Below are 22,483 nucleotides of genomic sequence, written 5' to 3' on the forward strand. Positions count from 1 at the left end.
AATTGTTTCGTAATCTTATTTTCTTGCCTAAATAAAGGAAACTGCTGCTGCACGACAGAAAATGCAATGAGATGCAATAGTGTAAGACTGTAGAAGTGGCTGTACATATAAATACTTCCAAATATACACAAATAAAGAAGAGAACGTTTTCCATCCTGACTTTTCTAGCAGCATCTTCCACATCATGCACAACTGATTAAGATATCAGGGAACAAGTTTGAACCTTAACTTGATATTATCCTTCAAAACAACTATATAGCTCATACAACAGCACTGCATTTGGCAGATAGAGGAACAAGCACAGAAGTCACTCTCAGGTCTATTCTCACTTGCAGGAACAGAGTTTTACTGCCTGAACAAGTCTCTACTCTTGCTTCAAAGATATTGCTCCTTTAAAATATCAATTGTGTACCCACATAATTTAAATATTCTATTTTACAATTACTATGCAAGTACTCATTTTAGATATTTGTTTATTACTCTAATGATTTTGTCTATGTTCACCTATCAGACTCAAACTGTAAAAATTAAGAAGGTGTACAAAGAAGGATATGGAAATCTATTCAATTACAACTTGTCTATCTATATAGGCAAGGCATATAATGATAAAGACAGTCTGTGTCTACCATGAACATTATTGGATGTTATAATATAGGTACTGCAGTCTTAATTTTGACCTCTGTGATTGAAGAGCCTACTTCAATAAAGTACATACCTGAGCAGCTTATCTCCATTTGTAAGTAGATATTAAATTGTGATATTAAATCATGACAAGAACTGAGAGAAAAACAAAAATCATCACCATGAACACATTCCTTGGCTTACATGTGATGCTGTAGCAACTGGATTTCATTTTGTATGAATTAGGTGAAGAGCAGATCAGAAGAAACCCAGTTCAAGACAACTTTCTCTTGTAATGCAACAAATCTACATGGTGAAACTATGCTGAAGGACTTAGTCAACTACTTGGTTTCAGGCACACCCACTAAAGTGTAGGTCTTTGCTTCCCAAACATTGGGATGCTACCAATGAAAATAACTTTTCTGAGGAGTTTGAAATAATGTTATGTAATCTAAAGCAATTTGTTTTTAGTGCACTTCTTTGCTAAAAAATTTTATTTCTAAGCAGTATCAGTGTAAGGATAATTTCTGGGAGGAAGACAACCCCAAGCTTTAATTATTCTTTACCATTAAAAAAGCAATAAGAAACTTGGCATTTTGACTAAAGTTATGCAAATTACAGACTTTTTCAGAGATACAGAAGACATCATAAAGTACATAATCTGCACAGGTTACAGTCATTCTCTCCTGAACCTCTGCAAGCATGCCTGACAGATCTATGAAAGTTTGCCCATGCCCAGTCAAAAGTCAGAACTGCTTTATCAACCAATACAAACATTTGAAAGAGATATTTCTTTCAGGCACAAAATGTCCATCTTGTCTTAATTTGTGCAATTTGAAGGCAATAAAATCATCCTTGTAACCTGCCCAAGCTACCAAGCCAATACATAACAAGTCAATAAACCATCTCAAAAAAAGATATAAATAATGGCCTATTTGGTAAGGCTGCTTTTAAGTCAAAAGTAATTCCTCCTATTTCTAATAATGGAATATTAGGGCAGAAAATCAATTTCAGAAGTCTGCATTAAGCAGCACAGCTTCCCCTTCTTCTTACACATCTTTATCAGAACTGCTATACAGGTAGCAAAACCAGCCTGAATGGTAAGATCTACAAGAAAAATTGTTAGAGCTGCGTTTCACTCCTTTCAGCTTTTAGTCAGAATCTTGTGCATGGACATACCTTATTTGAAAATAATTTTCTAGAACTTACCATATATATGAAAAGAGGCACAATGCTCTGCAATGCTCCCATATATTGTCCAAGAGCTACGTTAAATCTTTCAATATAGAGATCTGGAGGGCTGGCCTGCAAGAAACCATAAAAGTCAGGTTGTAATTTGAACAAGAGAAAGATCTGGAACAGCATGGGCTATGCTTTCACAGCAAACTCAAAAACTACATGGTATGTGATCCACTATATCTATACAAAGCAAGCCACACATCTTTCCAGAGTTTCTATTATCACTCCTTCTGGCAAGAAGGGTTTTCACCACTAAGTGATTTTGCTTAGGACTATGTGTCAGAACAGGTGCATTCAGTAAGAAATACCTCATGCCTGTGGCAAAACAATATTTAGCATATGCAAATGAAAACACTTATTAAAAAGCAGATATTCTTTTTGAAAATGCTCTCTATCAAGTCTACAATCCACAACCAGATTTCATAGCATTGCAGTGTGTGCACCCTGCTGCCCCGAGGCAGAAAAATGATGCTGAGCAGCTGCCTGGCACTTGAGTGGGCATGAAGCATCTCCAGCTTCTGAGAGCGCTGTCCTTCCCAGAAAGCATTTTTTGCTTCAGCTGGGTCACACAGAGCAAGGCTAATATTCAGGGTGTTGAGTCAGAAGGACTGTGAAGTAATATCTTCAGAGAGCCCCGCATCTGAAGCCTATGCAAAAATCTACTGCACAACCTTGTAGGCCCAAGCAAAACTGCCATACAAAAATTGGAAGTGCCATCTCCCTGACAGGCCTTGCTGCACCGCTGTGACAGCACTGCTGTTTTCTCTGTAAAACATCATCTTTCCCAAAGGAAAAACATGGAAGCTCACTGCAGAACAGGCTTTTTTTTAGCTAAGTTAAGTTGTGAGAGGAAGCAGGAAAATGGAAGTACTAACCACTGCTTGCTTTACAGATACTTGAGGAGATTCAGGGAGCCACATCAGAGCACTTAGGAGTGCACTAAGCCAAGGATGGACATATCTGGCCATGCAGAGGTGGGATAAAGCATTCCTCCACTCACCCACACTCCATCCTGACCATGCAAACCCAATGCCCCCAACACTGACCACCTCTTGCTCTCCTCCTGTGCTCCCTTCACTAAAGTAGGGCTGGCTGCCTGAGCTTCTGCTGCCACACACCCAAGGACAAAGTGTTTCTCGCTTACAAGAAGCGCAGCTTCTTTTCTCTTGCATCATCTTCCTCTCCTACAGCCCTATGCAAGAGGGTGAAAAATGCAGCAGCAAGAAAAAGCTTGCAAGAAAACAAGCTCTAATATCTTACACAAAGCATCAGCGATGTGAGAAATGCTCAAGACTGACTACACCACAACTACCTTATCACAGCTTACAGCTCTTATCTTTAAGCAGCAGATTTTTCAACCTTTGCACGAACATTCAGCAGAGGCCTCCAAAGAACAGTTAGAATTCACATTGGTGTTTTGCTCTATTAAGTGGTATCCATTTACAAATTTTTTTTCTTTATGCTGGCTCCCTTAGCTCCCCTTCTTAATATGTTTAATGAACACATGAGTAATTTTCACAGCTAACTCCGATACAGAACACACGTTTCAGGAAGGAAGGTAAACCTGGCAGAGGAATAAAGAGTGTTATTCTATACTGTTGTTGCCAAAGGTTATGATCAAAATGAGGAATAACGATATATAAGTTATTAACCTTATTGCAGACTCCGTTCTCAGGGGCAGCCAAACAAGTTTTAGTGTGAAACGCCAACAATGTATAGAAGTGTCAACAAACCCCAGGGACTACTTTTCATGTATGTGCATACATATATATATAATTTATTGCAAATAACATGCAATGAAATCTGTATTTCTAAGCAAAATGTATTCCTGCTTCAGTCTCTTTTAACCTCAACTTTAAATATGGTTAAGATTCCCTGGTTCATAAAGACTTGGTAACCAACTTCTAAGAAGAAAGAAAAAGGAAAATTCTACTTCAAAGAGCACGTTGAAGAGCAGACAACAACAGCCTGACACAGGGTACTGCTTTTCCTCACACTGACAGTCCACACTTTCCACTTAAAACAAAATACAGAAAGCACCCGAACAGTTTGCCACTCCTGTTTACAGGAGCCATCAAGGTTTGATACCTTTTTGCTGCACTGAAAACCACTCACTAGGCAAAGCCTGTGTCACACAGCAATGTAAGAAGGAATCACAAATGCACAGAATCACTAAGGTTGGAAAAGACCTATAAGATCATCCAGTCCAACCATCCACCTATCACCAATGGTGCTCGCTAAACCATATCCCTCAACACAACATCCAAACGTCCCTTGAACACCTCCAGGGAAGGGGACTCCACCTCCCTGGGCAGCCCATTCCAGCGCCTGACCACCGTTTCAGAGAAGTAGTATTTCCTAATATCCAGCCTGAATCTTCCCTGGCGCAGCTTGAAACCATTCCCTCTAGTCCTAGGCACACCCAGCTGCCTTCCAAGAACAACCTCAAGCCTTCAATCAGAAAATACCAGGAAGTTGTTGGCTACCACCACCCTATAACCAAGCAGAAAATGAGGGCTCTAGGTCAGAACAAAAGAGGGTGAGAGAAGTCCTAAGAGCTTCACGGGAAGCACTCACTAGGCAAGCATTCCGTTTTGTTCTTAACCTCTAGAAAGCAAAATCATGGCATTAACACCTCATTACCACTGAGTTTTATTCTCCTGGTAGCATTTCAGCGCTGGAGATGCAAACAGAAGAGCACCAACAACCTGATCCCACTTGTTTCAAAAAAAAAAGAGCTCAACAACCAAACTCTCATGAATTATTGCTTGATTTGTAAACTTAAAGAAAACCACTCACAAGCACAGGCCAAAGAACTCAAAAACAGTATTTTCACAGGTCAGCTATGAGTCACTGCAACCTGTGTGGGGAAAACAGAACCAGCTCTGTGTCTTCTGCTCACTGCGTTGTTGCACAGCTGCTCAAAACAGCCAGACTGACAGCAATTATTTGTCTGAGCATAGGAACTTTCCCGATGTACTTGCATTCATGTTAGTATGATAACAACTTGATTGGGATTAGCTTCATATAAACAAGAATTTTATTTATATTTTTAAAAAAGCACTGCACTAAGTCAGCCAAACATAAGCTTTTGTGAATAAATAGAGGTTACTAAGATTCTTCTATTAAATGGCCAGCATTTAAAAATCTATACAGTCTGCTGTGATTTTATTAAAAAAAAATAAAGAAACTGCTTGAACTGGGATTTTTTATTCTTGGTCTTAGTCCAGAAACAGTAACACATACATTCAGCTGTTTTAATTACACAGGGAGAAAAATGATAATATTTATTCCTCACAACCCTCTAGAAAATACTAAGTCTTTAAAAACCATTCCTACCGTACCTGAGGGATGTATTAAAGCAGCTACTCATATAGAGAAAGAAAAATGTACTGCTAGCCTAAGGATTTCCCTAAAGAGGCACCCTCATTCCTCCACTCCTCATTCTGAAACCCATCAATCTGACAACTCATTTTCCCTTTCAAGAGGCTCCATATGGAAAAACAGCTTAAATTCTCTCCTACAAAAGCTCTCATCTACCACTCAGAGTTAAGAACAGTTTCCAGCAGCAACCATTTAATGTGTCTGTTCACAGGAGAAAGCGAGGTCAGATTTCTCAAACTATGATTGAGTTGTATTCAAAAACAAGTTGAAGATGTTAAATGAACGCATCTCCATCATTTGAGAAATCTGACCTCGTTTAACATCTTCAACTTGTTTTTGAAGACCTTCCTAGCATAAAATATTGTGGCTGTTGTTAAAGACTGATGCTAAGGACATCATTAAATTTCTTTCCACATAACAGACATCTCGGCACCAAGAGATATGAGAATTAAAAGCACATTTGAGACAGGATGACGTGTAAGATGTAGGCATCATCTAACAAGCAATGACATCCAGTATACTAAAATGCCCTTTCCTAAAACTCTAACATCTAATCTATTATCTAGTCATTTGAATGAACTTGCATATATGTGAATATGGCTTACCTTTTCTTTCCTCCAATCTGAATATCATACTTTGACTAAACACACAAAAGAACAAGCAGCAAAGGCAGGCTGCTGGCTCAAGACAAAACTGCTCTTAAGAGAGAAACAATGACAACAGGTCTTTGTTTGAGAACACAAAGCTCATCCGTTTATGAATACTCATCTGGCATAATCAGCAACATGCTCAGTAAAGCTTGCATTCTTACACTGCTGCACAGTTCCATTTTCCTGGGAACACACACTGCCAGGATGCCAGCACACATGCTGCAGCATCTCTCCCATGCCTGCCAAGTGAGAAGAGAGTGCAGCTATAACTACATGAACTAACTCGTTATTTGTGTAAGCACTCTGACTCTTTTAAAGCAGCTTTTGTTCTTCCTCAGTAAAGCATCATTTGCTTACTTTGCCCTGCAGATATAGGCAATTCCCAGGTCTATCTCACCAGCCAAACACACTATCAAAACTTCTTATGAAGAACACTTATCAAGCCAAAGTACAATTCATTCAAAGACTGTCATCCCATTAAAAAGCCTGCCCTCAAGCCGTACATCATAAATACTCATAACTGCCTTCATCTTTTTGACATCCACACACCAAGATGCACATCTTTCTACATCTGGTTTCTGACAAAGTTCTAGTACTACTCATTTGATCTGATTCAGTTCCACACAAACAGCCTGTTTTACAGGCAATTAAGTAATATTCCCTTGGTAAAACTGCTGGATGAACGCCTACAGCAGCAGAATGGTATTCTTCTACCCCTTAAATATCATTGACCAGATTAATGGCCAGTTTGAGTTTCCTCTTAAAAATACGTATATATTACCTGACCCAGAAGAATGCTGAGAAATACCAGCATACATAAGATGACTTAAGAAATGGAAGTTCTCACTTTACTTTCCAGCACAACTTATGCTCTTTTCTACAAGCAGAACACAGTGGTCACAGATTTCTTTCCTAAATCAGTGCTTGAGAAACTCTAGTAACTATGGTAAGCGTTCAAGGGAATCAAATATTTTAAAAATAATAAGAGCTACTTTGAGTGTTACTTTCCTGATGTTTCATCTCTTGTAGCAACCACAAAGGCTTGCTACGTCTCATTCAGCCAACAAGCCAAGCAGCACCCATACAAACAGTGAAACAAGAATGGCATTCTTCACATGGGTGATGTGAGCAGCCTGACCTTACACACAAAAAATAGGCAGAGATGGTGGCTGTATCATGGAACTTCTGACATGTGTAACCTTCAACATACCTTGGAAGGAAAGCAAAGTATCTACAAAACAGTTTGGGCTAAAACTTAAAGTATACTAAGAAGAACTGCTGTGTTGTACCTAACACTGCCCAGTTCAGTTTCACCATGCACTCAAAGCAATACCTGGTCGCACTTTATAACACCATGGTGACTATAGCAGAGTTCATAAGCAAAACACAACAAGCCACCTAAAGCTTCACAGTCTACTCCTGTAATCAGCAGAAATACTGAAAGTTACACAACAGTTTCTAAAACAAAAACAAAGTTCAGAACATAATCTGAAGTTCCAATCAGGCATCTGACAGCCTTGCCATTTTGGCAGATTAGTAACCATCAACTTAGTATTTCAGAAAAAACTGGGGAAGGAAATGACAGCCCACTCATCAATGGAAGACAAAATTCCCTGAAATCACAGGGAACAAGCAGAAGACAAACACGATAAGGAAAGGAAGAGGCAAGAAAGGAACAGGCTGTCCACAAAGGATACTGCTGACACACTTCTAAAGACAGGAGATGACAGACAACAGCACAATACAAGGCACTCAGTGCCTAGAGACAACAGTCGTTAAGACAGAATGACTTTGACAGTAACCAGATGCTAACACATATTCTTCCAAGTAATCAATAGATTGGAAGATGAGAAAAGATTTTTTCATATGCAGCCCCAGTGGGTTTGAAAGCTGGCAACAAAGAAGGCTCAGAAGGTGCAAGGATTAATATTAGGCAGAAAAGCTCTCTGCCATTGCACAGCAAAGACTCAACCTGCAGGTAACAGGGACTACGCAACAATTGCGCATCGCATCCACCAACACCAGAGACTGCTCAGCTCCCTCGTGTTCATAATAAAACAGTGTTGTTTGTAATAAACACACTCCTCTCATCATATAACAAAGGAGAAAAACCTCAAGCTCTCTAGAGCATCCAAGAGGGTAAACAGGCTATCAGCAACTGGCCCCAAACTCAGTACAGTGCTTTTAGACAGGTGGAATCTAAGCAAGAAATTCTGCCATTTTAGCTCTGTTTGTTAAAATAAACAGCATGCAAACAAACTAGTGTTTATTTACTTAGAGAAAGACAGGACTTCTCTTATGTTCAGTGAAGTTAGTAAGAATTACAGTCAGTGAACTGACTGTTTCTCATAAAGACTTAGAATCAAGAGAACCCTTTTTCTCTTTTGCTCTAAAATGAAAGCCTTGTGAACACAACAAACTATTGCTTTTCACCTTACTGTCATTTTCTAAGCGAATTACTGAGATTTTTCTAACCAAACCAATAATAGGTTAACTGTACTTGCACTTCGTCATGGGCCTGCTCAATGCCTGGGTACATTCTGATTGCCAATTCTCAAAGTCCTTCCCAGTATCACTTCCTAAAGAGATGCATAATGGACAGAGCAATTAATTTCAAATGACTTTACCAAAGCACAAGAGACATGTTTAGGCCAAACACTCATCATTAATGCAAATACAGTCTTATATTATACTATTTTTAAAAGGAAATATATTTAAATTGGAATTATGTCTGCATATTCACCCCATCTCATACTTCTGAACGACTCAGCACTTACCCACAAAGACAGCTGTAATTATTTTAAGCCACAGCATAATGGGCTATGTCCATTACCAATAAAAAGTTTCCAAATAAAGCACCTTGAAAAAAAAAACAGTAGGCATACAGGTGTTATAGCCTCAGAACAACAGCAAGTACATCCATTTGTGTGTTCTGCCATCACTCTCTTTAAAACACAAACCAGAATTCTGACCAACTCAAGAGTTAGGGAACCTTCATTTTCCTAATTACTGGAAGTTCCATGAGGCAAAACTCAATCATACTAATGCAGAAAAGCTGGTCCAACATCAGCTGGGAGAAAGGAAGGCAACCCTTGCTCATAGCTTCTCCCTAAGTGAAACAGCCAGAGGAGAGGATCACTGACCTGCACAGCCAGGAGGGAGCTAGACATGTCTTGAGATATATTCATCTCAAAGGAGTGATGATGCAACAACAAGAAAGTCATCTCATTTCAATGTACTTCTCAGCAGGTAACATTCATGGCTTTTCACCCAATGCCGAACACACTGAGTGTGCATTCAGCCCACTCGTATTTTCCTAACTCCTCCCTCACCACCACAGATTAACTTCTCGAGCCAAAAAATGTGTGGGGCAGCCCTTCAGGTGTGCTCAGGGTAACAAACACCAGCACCACACAACACAATACCCAATCAGCGAGAGCAGAAGTCAGCACATATCCCAGCACATCCTCAGCAGTACCAGGGGCACCCAGACCAATCTTGCCCACCTCCATCCTTTCAGCAACTTCAGCCAAAGGCAGGCTTACCAGACAAGCAGAGGAAAAAAATACACAGGGAGTTCCTGCAATAAATGCAGCAAGGAAAGAGGATGAACTTCAGTATGGTGAGAAACTAGCAAAAGCAGGTCGGACTGGTCTCCTTAGATGCTGCACTTCCACCATTTGGTATCTGACAGTTTTACTGCTTCTGCTCCTGATGAGCACTCCTAGCATGGAATGGCTTGCTCTGGCATGTTGGTCACACGTAGATATTCTGCAATCCACCTGCCATGAAACCATTGCACTTCTACGCAAAGCTGTTGTTCAGCTTGTCCAGAACAAGACATTGCAACTGCCCGCCATTTCAGTCGTCGTGATCTGCTTCCTCACACAAAAAGAAACCCTGGCTTGTCCTGAGCAACCTTGACCTCTCTATACATAAAAATATTACCGCTCATTAAGTCACACCTTGCCAACTCAAGAGAACTCCACAATTCAATTGAATATTGTTGGCAGATGGAATGAGCTTACATCAGAGAAAGTGAAACATCACATACTGTGCACTGAAAGGATTTGCATACATCCTATTTGTATGAACTGGAAACTTCCAAGTGACCAACATTTACAAAGTGATCTTTTGATGGTGAAGTGATTTTTTTGTATGGTAAAGATCTAGCACCATGCTTCAGCCCTAAACTCAAGTGACTACATGTCACCAAAAGGTACAGAGAGGAAAGACACAGGATAATGAAATGCACTGTAGTAATGTCACAATCCATAACTAATACAGTTTCTTTACAGAACAATTTTTAAGGCATACAGATTTTTCTTCAAGCAGCTCAAAAAGATGTATTTATCATTTACTCAAAAACAGAGTCACCTGAAGATGATACAGTGTTATATTACCACTCTCCTGCCACCTGCCATAAGGTGTGTCTACCCTATGTATGAAAACTTTTGCAAGACAAAGGTTGCATAGTTGTCAATTACTCCTTCCACAATTCAGGTTCAGAAGACAACCTTGTTTTTAGGCAGAAGAATGAATGTATTTGCCAAGGGAAACATCAAAACCTGCAGTTTCAGAACTGAGGAAGCCATCAAGGACTGCTACAAAGAAAAGAATTGGGGTATTTCCAAATTCAAAGCAGTGTAGTACTCTACTACAGAATGTATCAGAAGAACTGGCCAAACCTGTACAGCTGCAATGATTCTTCTCAAATCAGAGGAAAAATGTACAGGCTGCACCAGTTCAGCGGGACCCAGGGAAGACTTCATCCTAAACATTATGTTTATCTGCACTGACAGGCAGTTACAGAACAGCTGAGGCTGTCTCGTTTGAGGAATAAAGAAATCATAAAACAGAAAAGCAGCAAGAAATCTAATTCCAGATGACCTAGATATTTCATAGTTAAAGACCGTCCCAGACATCACATCCACTACACTGTGGGATCTTGTCTTCTTTTGGTTTTCGTTCTGTGTTTTTAAGGAAAGCAACAAGAGGAAAAGCATGACATGAGAGCACAACATCAGAATGATTACAGTGAGGTATATTTTGATGGATATGCAAGTTTAACCAGAGGTACCTGACGCACTTAGCAGTAAAACTGCTCACAACTGACTGAAGTTACCTATCAGTTATTAGAAGCACTGAAAGAACTGCTATAATTTAGGGTTCCTAGGCATTTGGCATCTCTGCTTGACTCAACAAGCCAGTGTTATGAAACAGAACCCAAAAATCAGTCAGAAAATGACAAAAACTAAGAAAATTAGAGTTGCTGCTAGTGATGACAATGTCAAGCACATGCCTGGAGATTCTAACCTAAAAGGGATTTTCAATAAGGAACACACATGAAAACAAACATGGATGCACAAATAAGATGTAAAGATGATAGGTATATACAAGTTGTATTAGGACTGCTGTAAACCACTGACATCTAGAGATAGGCGAGAAAAATGCAGAATAAACTGTAGCACACAATCTTCACGTGGATTATGAAATACCAGTTATGAATTACTGCACACTTAATTCACTTTAATTTCTTCCTTTAGATTTATTTTCACACTGCTTATGAAGCACAAAGACTATAAAGCAGTTTATAAAGATTAACAAAGCAATGGCAGATATCCATATCATGCTCAGATTATATTTGACTGAAGTGTTTGCATACCAGATTACACTTTAGATTTCCCCTTCTCAAATCTTTGATTCTGTATTATATTAAGTTTTAAGCACTGCTGTCCACACAGTATCTCTAAGGCTAATTGGTGCCATCCAATCAGACCTAGTAGTTGGTATTCTGTCAGTGAGTGAGGCAGTTCTCAATTTAGTAAACTGGAGTAAATTAGAATTAACAGCAACACCCTCCATAGGCCATCTACATGCTGCTTCAATATAAGCACAAATCCCAGGAAAGATAGAATTAGATTGTGCAGCTTCTTACCTGCAGCTCCTTTGAGACTCTCTCTAAGTGGTTAGTTATCTTTTTTATTAGGTCACTATACATCTGTTCCGAATGCTGCTGGCATACACACTTATACACACAACTGCAGAAACAAATATAGGAACAAACAATGAACTTACAACAGTTTGCAATGAAAGGTAACAGACTTCAAAATATTTCGTTCAAGTCTCAATTCAGATGCTAATAGACTTAACTGAATGATTGTTGAACTTCTAAATGCAGCCCTACTCCGGTAGACTCTTAAGTCATCCATGCCTTCACTCTTCATCCCCACCTAACTACAGCTTAACTTACAATGAACTCTAACAGTGCACTTCTGAACAGACCAGCAGAAGTTCTGAAAATAAAGCCCTATGCATGTTATTCTATCTTCTGTGACTTAAAACCTTAAAAAAAAAAAACAACTATATTTCACAATAAACAAAGATGTGCAAAGAGCAACATGCTCTTCTCCACTTCATGGATTGGCTGTATTAATTCTGCTCTTCAGTGTCACTTTTGCTTTTTAAGAACATTTTACTGCTCTCATATTGCAATAACAGCATATCTGCATTGGTCTAAGTACTTAAAACACATTTACAAATGGTTATAAGACAAATACACACACACACACTATATTAAGCAGCAAGTAGCATTAAGACAGTAATCTTCAGGGCATTATCAGCACCAAGTAACTTCTGCCTCACTACAGTGCTTACATTCTCTGAAGTCAGCCCCTGAAAGATAGCTGCCAAAAACTGAGAGGCACAGGAAGCCTTCACCTGGACCTTGGTCAGACCAAACCTCCTCCCCATGCCTCTCTCCTGCCTGCCCTTCTCTCCCTGACTACATGGAGTACTGCAAGAACAAGGACCTTAGGTCAAAGACTGTTCCTTCGAACATGCACAGACAAATGTAAATACAGAGACATCCAGACCCCAGACTACAATTCTGGTATGTTTTTAATGGTACCTACAGACTAAAGAAAAGCAACACATGCCTCCAAGGGAATAATCACAAGTGATTTCTTACTGAGCAAGTGATTCCAGGAAAAAAAACTGAAAAAAAAACTGAAAAAAGGTGGCACTGACACAGCTCAGGGCTACTCTAATTTTGTAATGCAAAGGAGAGGTAAAGCACCAACACTTGTGACTTCAGGGGCGAAGCCAGTACTCTGCTTCAGTAACTGCCACTCTCAAACCCTTCTGGAAGAAGGTTTGACAAGCAGATTACCAGTAACAGATTTATATTCCTTTACCTTTTACAAGTTTATATTTATTCCCTTTGACAACTTCAAAAGCACCAAAAATACTTTGTTCACCCTTATGTAAAGCCACTATTGTTGCTTTCTAAAGAAATAAAGATATCCTACATCACTCCCTCTCCTATATTTTGAAAATAATGTGTGGTTTGGTATTATTTAAAAAATAATAGTCAAAAAACCTAATTCTTTCACATGAAGTCTACCAATAGCAGGTCCTATTCTGGAACAATCAGGAGCAGAAGACATTTTGTTATTTGTTGTGCTGCAACAGCAAACATACCAATTTAATTTAGATCAAAGAAAGAAACATTGGTAAGAAAAGCCAGAACGACTACTGTGATCTCTTACAAACCTGCCAACACATCAACAGCAGCAACGGCCTGATGTTTGTTTGCTGCATCACCAATGGGTATACAGCTGCTTCCTCAAGCTGACAGCTTCATTTATAACTTCATAACTAAACTGAATTTTAAAGCAGGTCTGCTTATTGCTACATGCACTATCACTGTACTTACTTCTGCAAAATATCCTGTAGTCAAACACCAGTTTTTAATAAGTACGTGTAGGATATGTTTATACTTTATCTGAACATTTATATTTAGATGATACTTCCCCATTTGCAGATCCTGTTTTCACTTCCCGATTGTAGGCTGACTCTGTGAATCATCCTTGCCCTTCTATTACCCCCAGAGAAGCCACTGACTTGTTAGTCCGTTAGCATAGCTCAGCACCACTCAAGTAGGACAGTTAGTGGGAGGAATGAAGTTTTGAGATTCTAAGGTGTCTTGAGGAACAGTGATCTACTTGCATCAGCATTAAGAAACACTTGTAAGGATTGTCAGAAACAACTGGGTTGCCCACATTTTCCTCATCTCACTTTGTTACAACTCCGTCAGTATTTAACTTCATTCCTTTAAGAGGAAGTAACTATAAACAAGCAAGCTTTGGACTCAAAGATGAGAACAGTCACTGAACACACTTTGATAGCTTATATGTAAATTGATCCACAGCAAATATCAGCATACACACTTCTGAAGTTATCTCCTAGCTTTCACTGCTGTGGAGAATTCACCTATAGTTACTGACTACAGAAAATACTCTAGCCTATGTATCTAATAAGACATTTCAAGTTTTCAACAAAGAAACCTCAGTTCCTTTATTCAGCACAAAGATTATCAAAACAGACAAGCCTATTTTCAGCTCAGTTTCACTGCAAAAGAGATATCTAGCTGCTTGAGATTAAAAAAAAAAAACAACTTAATTTTCAAAGCAAAGAACTAGTGTAGGGAAGCAGAGAGGATCTACACCCTAAGTCTACTACTTACTTTCTGTGATACTCCATGGAAGCATCATCAATAAATTCAACAAAAAAGGAGCTTTCTTCCATCCTCAATCTATCTTGTCTAGATTATAAGTCAGGCAAATGGACACCACAGTGAATAAATCTCCAGGCTGGAAAAGGCTGTGTCAGTGTAAATACATCCATAAGCAGCTTTAAAAGAAAACTCCAGAAGTGGCATGCCAACTTTCTCAGCATCGCTATGTTACAGGCTTGTTTCAATAATACTAAAAATACATGCTTCAGACATCTGTGTCTCACTAAAATACTGCATTAAGTTTCACTCTGATGACTAAGGGTTAAATAGGATTAACTTAAAACCTATTATCCCTTTAATATATAAATTTAAAAAGAATCCTAACTAGGTATAGATCGTGTCAATTATGGAAGACTGCCAGCAGATGATGACTTCACTATTCCTGATGGCTGTTTGCACATATGTAATTTCAAGCTGGGGAGGGAAGTTTCATTACCCACACTACAGTTGCAAAACCCACCCCAAGTCAAATTGACTACCATTATTATTTATACACGTGCTGATGTCTGAGTCCTGACAAAAGCAGCTCCAGAAGCTTGAAGAGGAAAGAGGAATTTTACTGAAGTTCTTAACTGGAATTAAGATGGAAGACTGAAGGTCTGCCAATCTGGTATCTGGCTCTTTAATCCAGAGTTTCAAACTAGATGGACCAACAGCTAAGAACAAATGGATAGGAGATAGAGCCGAAACTTTCTGAAAAAAAAAGCAAGCATTGACTGAAATGCCTGCGTTATTCCTCGATGTGCAACACTACGCTACTGGTTGTGCTGCAGGCAAGGACCAGCAAACAGCAGCAGCCCCCCAGTTTCTGCCCTATTTTCCTACACCTAGATACTTGTCACCTACAGAACAAAAACATCCATTTTAGTCAGTCTCCTAAGAAACTGACAGGCCTCAAAAGGATTTAGTATTTTTGTCTGAAGCAGTAGCACAGCTTTGAAGCAAACCTTCCTGCTGTAACCAACCAAGCATTAGCTGTATCTGCAGCGCAGTGCTGCTGAAAGACAAGATTCCTTTCTGAGCAAAGCAAGGCAAATCTCCAGGCCAGGCACAAGTCAGGTGTTCTCCAGACAGGAAAGCAGACATAAGGGACTGGACCATGTCAGCCTTTATCACATATGCAGAAGCAGCAGGATGGCTTGTCAAAAAGGAATCAGACCCAATCTCATGTGAAGCACACAAGCGATACCTTATATGAAAGGACTTCAATTGCTTCAATTTACTCCAGCACTTCTCCTGGACCAAACTGACTCCTGCTAACTATGACAAAAACTCCTTTTGAAATACTAAGTCAAACACCTACCATGCCCTTCTCTTCTTCCCCTTTGAGGAAAGGGATGTTGAGACTTCAGTATATTTTGTAATGCTTTACAGTAAGCAACTGCGGTGGAGATTATTCTTGCATCAACATTTCATGTATTTTCTCTGTATTTACTTCTGACAATATGGGATATCAAGTTATTTATCTGATATTTACCCATTCAAATGATTTAAATAATGTTCTACTTTATATAACCTTCCCTTCCTTCCACATAAATAGAAAACACGACACATGCTGCAAGACAGAACAAACATAACATACAAAAAGGAAGTCACGAAACACTCAAAAGATTTCCTTACCTGTATATTTGTTCATAGGAGATAGGGATGTAGTCACCAGGACTCTGAGTTAAAAGCTGATCTATGGCACTGTCCAACTTTGGCCAATATGTGCTCTTATAGTCTTCAATCGTTATAACATTCATTACTACAAGGAAAAGAGGAAAATTATATTTAGTGACTTTTAGTTAAACAATTGGAAGCAAATGAGTGAGGTGCAATTTCAAATCACGCCTCTGGGCTTGCAGAAAGAAAAAAAGGAACAATTCAGTTCTGCTAAGATAACCTCATCTACAAATAAAGCCCATACTTTAATTTGCATCTTTTTATTTAAATTTAAAGAAAAAAAAAAGAAAAATCTGCCAAATGGTGCCTGGATAGATCGCCTCTTCCAGTGTCCTTCCCAGCAGCTGTTATGCACCCCAGAGGCCAGCAGCTCACCTGGCCTAAACCTTCATACAGTTTCCTTTGTCTTCAGTCGTAGTTAAGATCCTTTCCTAATATATATTCCTAATCTATATATTTCATATATATATATATATATATTCCACTGATATATACACAGAAGGAGAAAGCAGCAGCAAGGCCTACCCATTAGAAGCACTACTCAGCTAAAGCACAAAATGCTTTCTAAAAAAGCCCCATCAGATTTGCATAAGAAACATTCATGGGTTCCACCTAGTTTCCTAAAAGCACTTTGATTCCCACACTTCAGTTTTGAAGACAGGCCAGGCACAACATTTACATTGCTAAGAGCCCAAGGCCAACCCATCAAACAGTCACTATTTTTTATTCTTCTAATCCAGAAACCAGATCATTTTCAGGTTTCAGCAACTGTCCCAAGTCAGCAACAGCCTTTTTGAAGGCAGTATCCTGCTACTGCAAGCTCTGCGAGAACCACCTCAGGATCAGGAAGCTCACCTTACAAAAACTACAACAACCCTTCTAAAACCATCTGTAACCTCTTCTCTCCATCTTTTCAGGATGCTGTTCTTAACAGTCTATCCTTACAACAGGCATCCAAGATTTCAAAGAATATGCATCTGTCTCCATTTCCAACCTGCAGGGTAAGGGTGATTCTAGAGGATAAGCTTGATTTTCTTGAGATTGGTCAGGTTTGTGGGAAGTGGTGGATTCTGTAACAACACACATTTCATTTCTCTCCCTGCTCCACCCAAATCTGATTCAATGGACGCTGATACTCTCCAGCAAATTATATTTCACAAGCAAAGCTAGAAAAGCGACTGCTGCTTTTCCATGCACTTAGAAGTTCAAAAAAAAAAAAACCACTGTGCAAGTCAAATGCAGCAGTGAAAAAGAATATGCATGAGTTTCAAAGCATAACCTAAATATTTTGGTACCATAGCCGGAACTTAAATACAGCCTTCTCTAAACCATCTATCAGAAGGATGGCAAAAAAAAAAACAATACTGGAATTATAAAAAGAAAATCCAAGAGTAGGCATGTATCACCCACCCAAGTGATAAGAAAAACACATTTTCTGCATAGCCCAGGAAGGGGGCTAGAAAGGTCATAGGTACGGAACAGTGAGAACAGAATATTAGTAACAATCAGTGATGCTGTTGATTGTTATTTATGCAAGGCAATTTACCTGAAAAGCACTCCAAAAGTTTACTACAGTAACACAGAAAAGCCACCCTTCTTTTAAAGCCATGGCTGAAAACGGAAGGGATGAAGGCATAAAGGAACCCAACCTGCTGCCAGCTAGGCAGATCGTGGTCTGTCCATCACCTGTCATTTACTCAGTCGATAAAAATTTAAGTGAGAAAGAAGCAAGACATCTTTAAGAAGCTTTGATTATTTCATCACTGAAGTGAAATACATTAAGCCTTACCATTAATTAGCAATGTGCACTACAACTCTAAAACATTTTGTGCAAGCATAAGAACATCAGACAGATACCTAAGAGTGCTGGGCAGAGCTGCAGCCATTGCTGTAGACCCACGTCTGTCTTTTTCTCCTTTCTCTCTTGTACTCACACAGCTTGACAAGAGACTTGCTGTGCTACAGCACAACAGTTTGCGAGGGGATATGGCCAGTGCATGGATCTGCATCACAGCAGCTTTTAATTCGTTTGTTTTTAATGACAGGTTTCTCTATCTGCACTAAGACTGATTAGTAAACGTAATGTTAAACTCCTTTTTTCCTCTCATCACACTATTTGTGTATGCAGCCACGTGCAAAGCACTGTACATTATGCAACAGGGCAGGCAGAGGCTTATGGATATGCTGACACTCACAGCCCCACGTGCCCATCCAAAATGGAACTGGGATTACATATATTCATATTCACCCTCGTTTGAAAAGGATGAAAAAAGAAGACTGCACATCCTCCCCACAACTAGGGTATGCCCCCGGTTACCAGTGTGGAAGAGGTTTCTCTTAAAGCACTAAAAGTTCTTACTTCCTCCTTTATGACAATGAGGAAACGTTTTTCATAGCAGAGTTGCTTTACAAATCATTAGCTAGGACTGAATCTAATCAACTGGAAATAAGTTTACTTATAAGTTCACCACATGGAAGGTTTTCTTATGTTGCTTTAACTTGAATAAAAGCTATTAAAGGAGATACACATTACCACATCTCAGTTCTCAGCCTTATCCAAATCTAAAGGAAGGAGAATTTACTTGCACCCCCTAGATGGAAACTTCTAAATCTTTCTAACCTTCTTCCTCCATTAATCTACAAGATGAATTAGACCAAAAAGGGCCCACTAGACCACATTAGCCTGCAACTAAAAGCATGAACAAAAGCAATAAGCTGTAAATAACTACATACTAAAACACAGGTGACATTTTTTTTTTGTTTACTTTAGAGGAAAAATACAAAGGAATAAACCAACATTAATGTCACCGGAGCTCCAATTTACCAGAGCACTACAAGAAATAAGCCATTCGTGTCAATGCAGGACAACGTGTCCAAAAGGAAGTTTCAGTTTCACGACAAGCAAAGAACAGCCCTTCTTGGAAGAACCCCTTCATGCAGCACAAAGCAGACAACTTTCTTGTCAAGCTCAGTACTGACAAGCAGTTTTGCACGTGTGCTCAGCCACTGCAAAGGCACAGCAGACAGGAGGGGAATGAGCACAGCTGCCTCCCTATTCACTGCACGTTTACCTCTGAGGAAACCTCTCTGTTTATCTATATGTGATAATTAAGTAGAGATGGAGGAGTCCTCTGTCAGCATGAGGACTGGAACATGCAGGATCCCAGTTCAGCTCCTGTACTTTCTCTATCCTCACTATCTCATTGGATTTGTGCTGTTCATATACATAGACCTACCAACAGTAGGTAAAGGTGCAGAAAAGTCGTACCAGATGTAACAACTCTCAGATTTTTGCACTTTAAGGGACTCTTCACTTTCTTTTTAAAAATATCTGAACATCAGTAAGACAACTGGGATATTGGATATTAATGCTGAAGAAGCAAAATCAAGAACTCAAAAAAGCACACACTAAGCAAAATCACACAGAGCTGCCTTTCCTCCCCCTTACATATATGCTATAGACTAGCTAGGAAATGACCTCCCCATTTGTGTTAAGATCCAAAGTTTGCAAGCATTTTCATTCTGAAATAGAAGGAAAAACTCCAGCTCTCAACTTCTGAATTGGGAATTGAAGGGCTCCGTTTAGCAAGGCTAAGCACCATTTCTCTGCAACCTTCCCAAGCATTTACAAGCCACCCCAAGGTACCTGGGGCCCTTACAGCTGGGCAGGCAGCAAGCCAGCAAACTTGTGGGAGTCTGGGAGCCTCAGCTTCAAAGCAGCCGGCCCTGGCACTGCGCCGAGGGCCACGGAGCTGGGGCTGCAAGGAGCCTGAACTTCTGGCTTCTGAGGAGCTATGCAGGTGAGCTGGCACAGGGAAGAAGGAAAAAAAAAAAAAAAGTGCAATTCCCATCAAAATTTCATCATGGCAACTACACAGCTATAGTTCGAGGAATTTATTCGCCAAGCCCAAGTTTCCTGAAAGCCAACAGGGAAAAGGGCATACTTTGCCCAGATATATGACTCCTAGAAATGAAAGCAGAATCAAGAAGAACAGAAAGACCTTCCCTTCCTTCAGCCTTAGCTCAGCAAAAAGGCAGAAAAAGGTCTACATTTACCATTGCTGCTAAAAGCTTGATGCAAACAATGGTTTGAATCTACCTCTCCGTGAAAACACTCTCTACTTCTCTCCCCAGGCCTCTACAGACATACACAACCCTTTGGGGACAGGTCTGCACGCATTTCCTCTCCAGCAAGCCAACAGGTTTGGCACCATCCTGCACCATTCCCTGCTGCTGCTGGGCTCACTTCCCCAAGTCACGAGCCCCAGGCCTGGCCACGGGGTCCCGCAGTGCCGACCCCCGGCCCGTGACACAGCTCAGCAGCCGCGGCACCGCTCGGAAAGGCGCTCCTCCCCCTAAGCGGGGACCCCGTTCCACGAAGCGCCTCGCGAAGGCTCCGAGCCCCACCCCCGGCCAGCCCAGCTCCAAGCGACGGGAAGGAGGAAGGTAGCGGGCAGCCCCGCCAGCCGGGGCTCACTCACGGAACTTGGAGGTGGAGGCGTTGATGTTGATGGCGGCGGCGATGGCTCCCGGTCCCCCCTTGCCCGCAGAGCCCGCCGGGTCGCAGCCCCTCAGCACGCCGTTGGCCTCGGGCTCCACAGGCAGCAGCGGTCCGGCCGGAGGCCCCGCGGGGCCGCGCAGGAGGCGGTCGCCGAGAGGAGCGGCGGTGGCGGGGCCCAGCAGGTGCCGCCCGTAGCTGCCGGCGCCCCAGTTGTTGTGGTTCTGGTCGTCCATCATGGCCTCGCAGCCGCCGCCGCCCTCCTCCTCCATGCTCTCCTCCTCCATGCCGCCGCCGCTGGCAGCGCAGGGTCAGCGCCCTCCACCCATAGCGGCCGCGCTCCGCCGCCGGGGCTCGCTCCGGGCACGGCCCGCAGCCACCGGCACGGCCCGCAGCCACCGGCACAGCCCGCGAGCCGCGGCGCGACACTTTGCGGCAGGCGGAAGGCGGAAGGAGGCGGAGGGGCCGCGCCGCGGGGCACGCTGGGAAGTGTAGTACGGAGGGGCCGCGCGGTGATTGGAGCACGGAGCGGAAGTGGGCGGGGCTGCGCTCACGTGGCGCGCGGCACGTGGCAGGGCTGTGAAGGGCGCCTGGGGGGAGCCAGGGCTCCGCTTCTCGGGCAGCAAAACGAGTAATGTCTCTTTTCCTTTAAGTGTGACTGCCCGCTGCCTCGCTGTGCTGACGCCCGCTGTTTGGTCCCATAAATATTCAGCAAGCGTCAATGGACATCAACGAGTGCCACTTTTTTTCCGCATGGAGGAATTCAGTGGCACGCTTTTGCTTCAAGTGCATTTCTTTGTCTGACGCCGCTCTGTCAGATTGCCCCTCTGCTGCCATCTGTCACACGGCAGCAACACGGAATGGTGGTCGAGGGAAGGGGTTGTCCTGCTCTGCACGGTGCTGCTGTGGCCTCACCTCGAGTGCTCTGTGCAGTTTGGGTGCCACAGTACAAAAAGGACATCAAACTGCTCGAGAGCATCCAAAGGAGGGTTGCAAAGATGGTGAGGGGTCTGGAGGGCAAGAGGTGTGTGAGGAGTGCTGAGCTCCATGGGCCTGTTGGGCCCGGAGCAGAGCAGGCTGAGGGCAGCACTCATGACAGCGCTGAGCTCTGCTCTGTGACAGCGACAGAGCCCGAGGGAACGGGATGGAGCTGTGTGAGGGGACGGGTGGGTGGGGGTTGGGGGGAAGGATCTGCACCAGAGGGTGGTACGCACAGAACAGCTGCCCAGGGCAGTGAGCACGGCCCATTCAGACACAGGGTTTGGGTTTGGCTGGGTGTTGCAATTTTCTGATAATCACAAAGGAATATAAATAAGGTTTGCATCTCTTGGCTTCCAGAAAGACATGTTTGTGCTCTCCACCTGCAGAGCAGCTCCCCTGTGCCTCCCACTCACTGCTTCCAGTGGCCCCGGAGCAGCTCTCAGATTGTTTGCTAGCATTTGGGAACACCGTGACCTGAGAAGAAATCTGGAACTTATCAGTAGGGATTTATCTGTGCTCGATTCGTTTCAGAAATTCTTATGTTAACATCTAAGAGCAGCAAAAAAGAAGTAAAAGAAACCCATCATTTATTTATTTTTTTAAATCCTAGGATTTCATTTCTGTTTCACAGCCCTATGTTGCACACATCTGTAGTTACCACCTCTGTTGTTTACTGACCAGGTGGGGCCATTCATTTTCTTTGCTGCACTCTTTAGAGGTATGTTTCCTTTCTAATCCCTTTCACAACATTCCCTGCACGGTGGCTGCACCCACTGCACTTCCTTGTGGCAGGAGTCCAAAGCAGCTCAGGGAATGCTTGGCTGCAGCATTCTCTGTACAGTCTCCTCTGTTGCCTTGTGCAACAAG

At 41.7% G+C, this 22,483-nt stretch overlaps 1 protein-coding gene across 4 annotated transcripts in view; it reads right to left on the reverse strand.

Moving 5' to 3' along the window:
• The window catches only part of CACUL1 (CDK2 associated cullin domain 1), a 40,731-nt gene extending 19,671 nt beyond the window's left edge, over positions 1-21,060 (reverse strand). Inside the window, exons 1-6 of one of the 4 annotated variants that reach the window (XM_090145566.1) lie at positions 20,619-21,060; positions 19,784-19,942; positions 16,093-16,219; positions 11,833-11,935; positions 6,056-6,133; positions 1,831-1,926 (exon numbers count right to left, since the gene is read on the reverse strand). In XM_090145566.1, coding sequence (XP_090001692.1) covers positions 1,831-1,926; positions 6,056-6,133; positions 11,833-11,935; positions 16,093-16,219; positions 19,784-19,942; positions 20,619-20,922 — 867 coding nt within the window. In that variant the 5' untranslated portion in view covers positions 20,923-21,060. The remainder of the gene's footprint in view (positions 1-1,830; positions 1,927-6,055; positions 6,134-11,832; positions 11,936-16,092; positions 16,220-19,783; positions 19,943-20,618) is intronic. The other 3 variants (XM_090145567.1, XM_090145568.1, XM_031597405.2) reach the window with 3 other exon arrangements.
• Between the last annotated feature and the right edge of the window lie 1,423 nt (positions 21,061-22,483).

This window comes from Phasianus colchicus, chromosome 8 (assembly GCF_987193195.1).
Source record: "Phasianus colchicus chromosome 8, bPhaCol1.hap1.1, whole genome shotgun sequence".
NCBI lineage: Eukaryota > Metazoa > Chordata > Aves > Galliformes > Phasianidae > Phasianus > Phasianus colchicus.